The sequence below is a fragment of the Larimichthys crocea genome, chromosome II (assembly GCF_000972845.2).
Source record: "Larimichthys crocea isolate SSNF chromosome II, L_crocea_2.0, whole genome shotgun sequence".
Classification (NCBI taxonomy): domain Eukaryota; kingdom Metazoa; phylum Chordata; class Actinopteri; family Sciaenidae; genus Larimichthys; species Larimichthys crocea.
The window spans coordinates 11904606-11915298 of NC_040012.1; the positions used below are offsets into that span (position 1 = coordinate 11904606).

Genomic DNA, 10693 nt, shown 5'->3' on the forward strand with positions numbered 1-10693 from the left:
CTTTACTTGGAAGCCTCATACACAATATTTCCTTTTTATTAGACTTGCACAAAGCCAGTTGAAACATGATGCTGGTGCTTTATTTAAAGGGATGTGAAGTAGGTATGGTTGCAGTACATATTAGCTGAAGCCAGACACAATTCATCAGATTAATTCCCATCTGGATATTCTTTGAGATATCCAGCAATATCGACTTCACAGCTTAGTTTACTCTCCTTGGTTTCAAAAACAAAAACAAAACAAAAAAGGAAAAATAAATATGCGCAGACGATCATCAAGGAGAGATTTTATAAGCACTAAAAGGTGTTTTCAAAGTGTTAGTGTTACAATTTTCAGTCCTTCCCTTAATCTAAATATCAATAGGTCTGCAGGTAATGTAACAAACGTTCAGAGAATATATCTTAAAGATGCATGTGATCCAGTAGGCCAACACAGCCATAGCATGCCTTAAATATACTTAATATCAGTGCAGTATTAAACTAAGAATAGTTTACCTGATATCCCATCTGGGTTCTCCCACACACAAACATACATACGACAACCCTCGATACAGTACGATTATTCACTCACACGGAGCACAGACTCCATACTATCACGACGAACATGGAGACGGGCCGAGAGGTAACATGAGCGAACCTGAAAACACAGGAGACTGCGTCCTGCACAGGGGAAAAGGCTTGAATATCTGAATGTGTTTTTATGCTAAACCTTCTCCCAGCTGGTTAAAAACATTCTTAAGTACTGGAAATGTATTGCTACACAGTGTTACTCATCTGAGTATATATATTTATATATAGTACATCATTTATAAATGAATATTAAGCTCAGTTTAAGGATACAGCTATTATTTGTGATTCTTTTTTTTTTTTTTTTCGTTGCTATGATTTGCAGATGAGACGTGAAGTATTTACAGATGACGGTGTCAGTGCAGTTTCAAGAATGACAATTCAATTATCAGTCCTTGGGGAGGGGGAGGTGGTGGAGATATTAAAATAGTGATGATGAAGAGTCCAGACTGCGTCTTCTGACAGCTTTTCACAGGAGGGAACAGCAGCACAGAGCAGCAGGATTTAGCTGCTCAGGTGGTGAACAGCGAGTACGATGAAAGCTAGCGCTCATTTCACTTAAAAAAAAACAAAAAAAACAAAATAAAATAAACGACTTCCAATATGCATCTATAAGTAAGATGTAACATCTGTTTGCATTGATTTACTTTGGATCCATCAGCAAAATGATCAATAACTGATCAATTAGATGAGTTCCCTTTTTTTCTTTTTTTTTTTTTTAAATGGACATGAGAATAAAAACAACAGGTTTTTTCTTTCCCACCGCCTTAACACGACATAAGCTCGCTGGTCATTTCCTGTTTGCTTCAGACGAGTTTACAGGTCAGAGGTCGGGGAAGCGACTGGGATCTTCTTTGTATTCGTCTGGGATGAAGAAAATAGACTCATCAAATTCGTCGTAGCGGAATTCCTGAAACGTGACAGTCGCTGTGATCGTGGGGAAGACGGGGATGTCTGCAAGAAGAAGAGAACATTGGGGTTTTTTTTGGGATTATTCCCCTCGAGCTCAACCGGCTCACAGGAACACACAGCGGTAAGTTGGCACACACATACCGAGCTTGACTGGAAACCCGGGCGGAAGTTTCATCTGAACAAATTCCCGCAGTTTGTTGAAATGCTTGAACGGAGCTATGACCTCCAACACGTTTAGTAACCTGCAGGCAGAGGAAAATTACTCAGTGTCAGTCAGTCTTTCACAGCGTTTTCTTTGCCAGCATTCTCTGTTAGGTGCAGACAAGCTCCCGAAAACAGAACAGAAACAGACAGAACAAGTCAAAAACTGTCATTTGAGATCTTGGAAGTCGTTTCACCTCTTGGAACAAGACTGCAAAAGGCAAGACAACTTCTACTTCACAGGCTGCCTAACCAACACTTATGTCAACCTCTTGGATAGCTTCGTCTGAATTTTTTAAAAGAAGAGTGATTAGAGAGAAGTCAGTAAACCAAAATAAAACCAAAGTATTAGACAAGTTAACTTTGGCCACTAAAGTCATTAGGATGAATCCTCTGGGGAACACGATTGACAGTACATAATTGCACGTAAAAAAGTTCTGGAGAATTTCAGTCTGGACCGAACAATGACCAACAATGCCATGTCTAAAAGCTTGTGCAGCAGAAATGTGATTAATCTTTCCACGTCTCAGATTTATCTTGCGACCTCTCTGCAGATCCGCACCCCCAGGTTGAGAACCACAGGAATAAATGAATCTGTATTTGTATCCTGATTTATCAGCTTTGACAGATTTTCCTCAGGGTCCAGACAAACGCTGGTTTTCTATCACACTAAGACATAAATTACACTCCCTTGACATCCTGACTATGAGGAGACCAGAGACTTAAAACCACCAGTGCGGTGAAATTTATACTTTCAGTACTGGACCTCGACATTTTCAAGACAAGATAATGTGATCCTCATTTCTCTACAATCATTTCTCTTAAATTGAACAATTTTAGGAGTAGTAAGTACAACATTTTTTAACATTACAAAGCAGAATGCAAAGGTAAAAAAATCAAAAATCAAATTAAAAAACCATTAGCTATTATAAAGGCTGGAGTTTTATTGCTGGCTCCATTAAGGTACCCTCAGTAGAGGAGATAAAGCAATTTACTACATTAAGTCCCAGTAATATTTTAGAGCACTCCCTGTAAACCATCACATGCCTGTTTGAATCCAACCTCCTCATCTACTCAGAGTTACATGCCTCTCTCTCACATGATTGCATGAGCGCAGAAAACCTAAAAATTAAACATAAACTAAAAAATGTTTTTATTTTTTTTAAGACAATCAACAATCATTAAAACTTTAAGTAGTGTCTATCGCAATGATAAAACCGAAGCTTGCATTAAAAAAGGTAACCAGCAAAGATAGACGTTTATCTTCTACAGCTAGACTAATTACTCCATCGGGCAGATATATTGGTGAGTATTAGTTTACTGTAGAATATCAGTATTGAAAAATTGCAGTAAAAAATGTTGCTTAAGTCATTAAGAAAGAGTACTGCGATGACATAGTTTGTCCACCAGAGAGCATAAGTTCATTTTTCATCTGTAAAATGTCCTGTGCGGTACATATCTGAGTTATTTAAAGGCATTCTTATTCAAAATGTGTATTTACATAAAATTTATGTAAATTTATGTAATACTTTATGTAATACTTTTTAAACTGGATTTGATATATTTCTTAGCTTCCTTAAGAAGCCTGTATAAGTCATGAATAGATCCTAGATATCTTTATTATTATAAATGTACCCACACCAGCATGCAGGTGAATGGATATGTACAGAGGAAATAAGTCATTTTTTCCTCCAAAACAGCCGTGTATTGCCAACAACAACAACAACAAGGTGGCCTAGCTGAGACAGAAAACACTGTAATCTTGTTGTCACACGGCAGAGCAGTTGATTTGCAATCATCTCATCAGCGGCTTCCCCTCCGCACAATCACAGAAACCCTCGTATCTACCTGGCCCAATTACCTGATCTAAATTATTTCATCTCTGCACTACCCCTCCCCCCTTTTTTCCTTCCAAAATCCCAAGTGTATCCATGTGTATTCACACAGGATCAATCTGTGCAGAAAGCTTTGTAAATAGATCTAAGGAGGAAGGGATGTACTTACGACTCTATGCCTAGAGGGAAATCCTGGCTCATGGCTACGGTAGCTTTGAAGTTCTTCTTGCTCTCCTTGCACACAAGCTCCCTCCCAAGATGAGGCGGCCTGACGGTGGGAAGAGAGAGACACAGGCAAACACATAAAGGTTGTGCCCTGATAACAAAGGCTGGTAAAAGTGTAGGAAATACGTACTTTCCCTGCTCTGCAGTGATATACTCTTCCCAAGAAATTGTGTTAGGAGCTGGAGCTGTGAGGGACTGTCTTCTCGCAGGCTGGGCAGAAAATATTATCAGTTAGTCGGCATACTCTCAGTCCTCAGGGTACCATGACAAGAAAAGAAGCTGGAACACTTGAATTATTTCTGGCTCACCTCAAAGTTTTGTTCACTGATGCTGCCTCCTTTACTCAAGCTCTCCATGATGGCTTTGTTCCTCAAGATGTCCTCCTCGCTTAAGTGCTCTCGCCGTTTCCGTGACTCCAGCACCAAACCGTTCACCGAATAGAAGTCAGCCAGGAAGTTTCCAACCCTCTCCTGTACAGAAAACAAGCACACGGCAGTTCGGCATGAGTTATCCAGTGATTTCCAAGACTACTGCTGATTTCTTTACAAAGTGCCAAGCCTGACAGGAGGACTGTGCTAACTTTTAAACACATTTTAAATCCCCTGCTGTCCCTCTCTCATTCCCATAGCAACACAACTCTGTTAAAACAGAACATTTAGGTACACGCAGGTCTTTTACATTCATAGTGCAATAACACATCGGCCATATGGAGAAATATGATATGATGAAATATTTTATTTGCATTAGGGAACTTTTAAGCGGGGGTTCCCATCCAGGGGTCGTGATGTGATTTACAGGACAGGAAAGAAGGAAAACATTCACAGGATTACAGCTTTTCTCTCCTTTCTCTCAAACCTGGATACTTTTACTCCATCAGGACTAAAAATGATTCAAATCAAACAATATGAGAACTCACTCTGGCACTACTTCTTCTACTCATTGGCATATGCAACATGTGATGAGGGTTTGTAAGCAGACAATGATCCATTTCGAGGAGTCATAGAGCTAAAGCCTTTTGCTTTAAACAACCAGGCCTCAGAGGTTAACGTGCTGTGAGTGTGGCTGTATTAAAAGGTCCAGTGTGTAAGATTTAGGAGGATCTATTGGCAGGAATTGAATATAATAATCATTAGCATGTTTCCAGTATTGTATAATCACCTGAAAATAAGAATCATTGTGTTTTTGTTGTCTTCAAATGAACACAGCCTTTTGTTTCTTTATGTGAATTTTGCAGCCAGGGAGGAGAGGCTGAGATGTAGGAGAGTATTCATTCAGGAGCCACTAAATCCTACACACTGGGTCTTTAACTTTAAATGGATTTATTTAATTTAATTAAATATTTTAAAACATTTTAACTTTATACTTTAAAAACACACCTTTATGATATGCTGACGAAGTCTGTAAATCACTTTGTAAAAGAAGAGCTGATGTAAACATAGAAAACTTTTTTTTTTATTCAGTAGTTTGATTCATAGTTTGTCCCATCGGGCTTACTGTTTTATCCTCTCTGAACAGCCAGCCAATCTGACTGCGAGAAAAAGTGATGGACTTGGTGGACAGAGTTGCAGAGTAGACGTCACTGCTCATGAGAATGTCCACTTCTTCTTCGGTCTCCATCTCGGACTCCTTGAAGGAGAGACAGTGATAGTTGATAGATGGCAGACTCGTATCAAACAGCTGATGACACCATGTGAAACTGGTTGTACCAGTCGCTCACCTCGTGGTGTATTCTTTGATACACTTTTGCTTCGTTGTCCAGGACCACAAAGGACTGGGAGGGTGCAGCATCGCCGTTGAAAATGAAGCTAAGATCTCCGCGCTGACATTTCATATCAGTGAAGTCGATGAGTGTGGTGTCAAGTCTAAATCAAGAGAGAGGAGAGGGAGTGTGTGAAGACTGTTACGTCCTACTTTTTAGATCTAAAACAAGTCCTCGACCTGGATATCAACCGTTTGCTGCTTTAAAGACTCACTGACTTCTCTCACAGGTAGAGCAACAGCCTTAATCTACTGTACTTATTAAGTATTTAAATGTTTTACCTGATGTTAATTCCCTGCTTGTAGATTTTACAAGCATCAGATGGAAGCATCCGGGACAACAAAGGCACTAAAACACATAAGAGAATGTGAATGAATTCGACTGCAAACAAGTACTTCACACTCTGGTTCAGCACTGACAGAGAATAGGGCGTATAAACAACATTATTCTTGTGTGAAGTGTGCAAACTCACCCCAGCTCTGAAAGTCCCAATGCAGCTCCAGATAAAAGTCTCCAAGCTACAGAGAAGATACAAACACGTCAGATGTAAGAATGTGACAAATACTAATACAAGTTCTAACTTTATGGGTCAGAAGAAAAGCACAGTACAGTGAAGATTTTCCCATTATGCATTTCAGCAATTAATATGCATCCTTTAAGGGCAGGCAGGAGTCATTTATGCAAATCAGAGCCTGCGGAGATTTCTGAAAGCACAATCAAGTGAAGCTCGGTGACGCAGGATGACAGCAGTTGCAAACTTGAGTTCGACGTGGTGGCGGCTGTGTGATCCTCACCTCCCTGAGAGCTTTCAGTAACTTTGGCCTCTTGTCCTCCACGCTCTCCCTGGACTGCTGCTTTAACTTCCGCAGTATTGCTGTGACTGAGGAAACAAGGATGAGAATGCAAACAGGTTACTAGTGACACAAATGTACAGCTGGACGATGACTTATTCATCCAAAGTCCAAACTTATTTAGTCTAAATCTTAATTTATGGGGTTTGATTTTTTTTTTTTTACATCAGCTTTGAATAACTCTGAAAACATTTTATATGTCGCTCAAATCGTGATCACAAGGAATCTAAAAAGATGCTGTCAGGCTCTATTCCCAGCATGTTACTGGTGGGGAGAGGAGTCTTAGTCATATATCTCTGAACCAGGTTTTTTTTCTGCCAGTGCACTGCAGTGAACAGAAACTTTCCACCAGCCACCCGTCTAACCTGTTTGTCCACTGCTGCACCGGTGTTTGTACCAATAAATGTAGGGCTGCAGCTATCAACTACGTCAATGAACTGATGCACATCCACCAAATTTCAAACATCTTGTTTTGTCCAACCAACGGTCCAAAATATGAATTCTAAGATGAATATTTTGTGATATTAAACAAAAGCAAAAAAAAAGAAGAAGCTGGAAATCCTCACTTTGGAGAATCTGGAACTAGATAATGTTTAAAAAATGACTTACATGATTAATTAGTAATCAAAATAGTTGCCGATTGGCTGAACATCAGTCAGATTTTAGTGCCACTGCTACACTTTGACGCATGTGAATGCATCACTTCTCAGCTACAACTAATCGCTGTGTAGGAGTCTCATTTATCATATCACATATATTTCCATATGGATCGGGTGAACTCAGACTCGTAAAGTGAAACACACACACACACACACACACACACACACACATACTCGACCGGAGTGGGGGGTGGGGGAGTGGAGTGTTAGACTGAGAATGGTTGTGATTGCGGAGAGAAGCGCTGATGAGGCACTTGCTACACTCGGGCAGCTCATCATTGCACAGGCAGACAACCAGCGAGCGAGCTGCTGATGCAATGAGCACATGTGTACAAGTGAAAGGTGATGACTGATGACAACACTGCAGTGTGTCCCTCTCACTAAGTGACAGCTAGCTGCTCACTGCATGTTGTTTAACTCGAAATAAAGCTGTGTCTTTCTTTGCATGCCCTTGTTTTCTCTGTGTGTGTGTCTCTCTCTCTGTCTCTCTCTCTCTCAGAATGATGTGACCTTCTCAAAGCGAAACTCCTGGTCCCGGTCCCAACCCAGCCTGCCACAGCAGGCAGAGAGTTGGGACGCATACTAACAAGGTTGAGGGTCATTTCTCAAACTAATGTGCCTCACAGCCTCCGTCTGACGCTGCATGAGAAGAGGATGCCGATGATTCATGGTTAGGTTATCTATACAGCAGTGACATAAATTAGTCAGCTCAAGATGATTGATTCCGTATTCCGCCTCTTTGCCAGACCCTCAGCCTGGCTTTTTGTCTTTTATCCTCCGGTAAGTGTACAAAATTAACACCGCTCACACAAAAGAAGGACAGAGCAGTGACTTCATCCCAGAGGCATTAGCTGGTGCCTTTCACATGTCATTCGACTCTCGTTCACTGGATGGCAGATCTAAAAGCAGTAGCATCATTAAGCAGGGGAGTGACCAGGCTGTAAGCTCAGGGCTTCTGAACGCTAAGCCATCGCTCAGGCTGCGTTCCCAACCCATCTGGATGAAGAGCACTCAAGAGAAAATCCCCACCTTTGGCTTTTTATCTGTACTGACCTGATAGCAGTTTAGGTTTGAGTTTATGACTCATCAAAAAGGTCCTTCAGACACTCACGCAGGTGCTGTGACATCCAACAGTATTTAGACCCTGTCTGTCTTTTTCCACGACTTTGAAAGAACAAAGACGATGAAATTAGAATTTGTCATTGACAAACACATTATTAACCTCAGCACTGAAGGCTTTATCCATCAAAAATAAAAAAAGCTAAAATGTTCTTCTTTCTTCTGCCACTGGCACTTGTTCTCTGCATCGTGACTGGACTTCAGCTGATTTTGTCCCCCCATATGACAGCAGAAATTCAGGGGAACAAAGTGAAGAGTTCTGCCCCAAAGCCAGGGATGACAAGAGGTATCTGAGACTGTACACACTACCGGGAAATACTTCTGCAAAGTACGGACTCTAGAGATATTTGATTAACTATGAAATTTCCTTTTAATTAGGATAATACTATACATTTCATTCATTTAGTTGGCAATAAAAAAAGCAGCGCGATTCACTCGAATGTGATACTTGAGGAACACACACAACCACCAGGCTGACATTTACCAATCCTCCCACAATATTAGCATTCATGCAGAAAGTCGGCCCAGATGTCAGACAGACTTACCGACAAATACAGTGACTAAAGCTGACATCATCACAAAGCCATTATCAATTTATAAACTGCAAATGTAATGTTAGAACGGTAAGTGTACGATTGCAGGTAGGCAACTGAGATCATCATAAACACATCATCCGAATACGAGAGCTCTGGGAGAGCAGGCAGCTGTGTAGCCGGGTAGTGTCGACACAGAAACTTACTCATCTGCCTGTCACCATAGCTGATGGCTTCTGCTAGAGGGCTCCATCCCTGTGCGTTCTTTATCTTTACGGGAGCGTTATGGGCCAGCAGCAGGAGAGCACATTCTGGAAGTAAAAAAAGTGATTATTATAGCTACATTATTATCAAGTCTGGGCGGCAAATCTAAAAAAAGTTTAATGTGAACTTTGCCCTTCTGACAAAACTAAGATGATTCACTAAGGTCAGCATCAACAAATCATACCAGCAGCTTCTACTTCTGTACTGGAAGAGCCAGCGCAGCCTACGACGCTCCGCAGAGGTCAGGAAAGACATGCTGAGTGCAGCAGGAGTGTGGAGGCTACTCCAAAAATGGAAGGAGCAACTGGAGTGCTTTTATTTTATATTTTTTTTAAAAAGAAAAAACAAGGGACAGGGTGGGGTGGGGGCTTTAATGAGGAGGCCAAATACTCTTTAAAAGCCATGGAGCACAGCAGATTTAGTTTAATTTTCTGGGCTCAAACTGAGGCTGGCAGATTTACCACTCTGGGTTAATCTTGTGTCTGACATGTTATTACCTTTGTGGCCCAGCATCACGGCCAGGTGAAGAGGTGTGTTTCCTGAAAGAGAGCACAGATGAGTACACATATATATATGTATGTATATATGTATATAAACATCAGATATATGTGGTAGCAGCTCACCGTGCACATCTTTCTGAGAGATGCTGTGGGTCCTGATGAGAGAGGACAGCCGGCGCACGTCTCCTTTGAACACACACTCATGGACAGGAAACTCCAGGTCGTCGCTCGTCAGGATTATCGGGTTCTTGTTGTTGTCGTGGACATGGACGGTGCCGTTGCCGTTGATGTTGTTTGCGTTTTGCTGCTGCAGCACCGACGCTTTGACCGATTTCTGGAAAGCCTTGTTGGACTTGAAATGGTTCCCGGTGCCGTTAGAGATGGTCCCGTTTGAGGTGTCGTCGTACGTGTCCATTATCTCGTCATTTTTGTTGGCTTCGTTGTTGTGGTGGTGCTCCTTTCGCATGGTGCGTATCTTCTCCCCCGTCATGATGATGATGACCGCCGCACGTTACCGAGGCTGACCGATTTAATGAGCTACAGGCTGGGTGAAGATGTGGCATATATCCGGGAGCCAGTCTGCCACGGATATATATATATATATATTTATTTTTTAAATAGAGAGACTTAGCTGTTCAAATTAACGTTACACCTGCTGCCCACAGCTTTAGCGTTAGCTCCCAGTTAGCTACGATAATTAAAAAAAATAAAAAATGAACCCGGTGGGTGCGGCGATGAAAACAGACGAATAAAGCCAAACACACACACACGCGTTCACTGCATAAACACACGGTTATAAACGAGGACGAGTGTCAAGCGTCGTCCACATCCTCGTCTCCTCTTCCTCTCCTTTGACAGGCGTTTTAAAATGGTATCGGCTCCGAGCTCGCTGTGTGTGTGTGTGCGGCACAAGAAGAGCAGCTGAGCTGAAGTCTCGGCTACAGCCTGCTGTCTCGCGAGATTTGTCTTTTTTTGTTTTTTGTTTTCAAACTTTATTAAAAGAAAAAACAATAGTAACATAGCATCGGCATAGTTACATGATCATAGACATATATAGAAGACATAAGACACATATATAGAATTTTGGGCCCCATGACAAAAAAATCAAATCAAAAAAATCAAAAAATCAAAAAATCAAAAAAAAAAAATCAAAAAAAAAAATCAAATAACACTAAAAATGTGCTGAAGGCCATTTTAATTTAACTTTTACTGCCCAAAACACATTTCATTATTATATTTGAAATATATATATATATATATATAGTCGTC

General features: G+C 41.1%; 1 protein-coding gene across 2 annotated transcripts; it reads right to left on the bottom strand.

Annotated features, from left to right (window-relative positions):
• Nucleotide 1: 1 nt before the first annotated feature.
• Nucleotides 2-10356, bottom strand: LOC104935924 (ankyrin repeat domain-containing protein 13C). Of its 2 annotated transcripts, XR_002042132.2 has the most exons (14): nt 9548-10356; nt 9422-9463; nt 8867-8971; nt 6293-6378; nt 5971-6016; nt 5780-5846; nt 5457-5601; nt 5234-5365; nt 4048-4209; nt 3870-3949; nt 3684-3782; nt 1620-1720; nt 1330-1520; nt 2-1123 (listed from the first exon to the last, which is right to left on the bottom strand). XR_002042132.2 is itself a non-coding variant. In XM_010751841.3 (13 exons), exons 1-13 carry the CDS (start codon nt 9912-9914, stop codon nt 1390-1392), a joined length of 1563 nt encoding a protein of 520 aa, XP_010750143.3. In that variant the 5' UTR covers nt 9915-10356; the 3' UTR covers nt 59-1389. The 2 variants fall into 2 exon arrangements, 1 of the variants encoding a protein (XP_010750143.3); XM_010751841.3 differs by having other exon boundaries at nt 59-1520.
• Between the last annotated feature and the right edge of the window lie 337 nt (nt 10357-10693).

Bases quoted from the DNA above. Each gene is read 5' to 3' on its own strand.
- LOC104935924 (XM_010751841.3), bottom strand. From the start codon at position 9,914: ATGACGGGGGAGAAGATACGCACCATGCGAAAGGAGCACCACCACAAC. The intron at 9,464-9,547 runs GTGAGCTGCTAC...GCTCTCTTTCAG, and splicing joins CTCTCAGAAAGATGTGCACG to GAAACACACCTCTTCACCTG. The intron at 5,847-5,970 runs GTGAGTTTGCAC...TATGTGTTTTAG, and splicing joins TTGGGACTTTCAGAGCTGGG to TGCCTTTGTTGTCCCGGATG.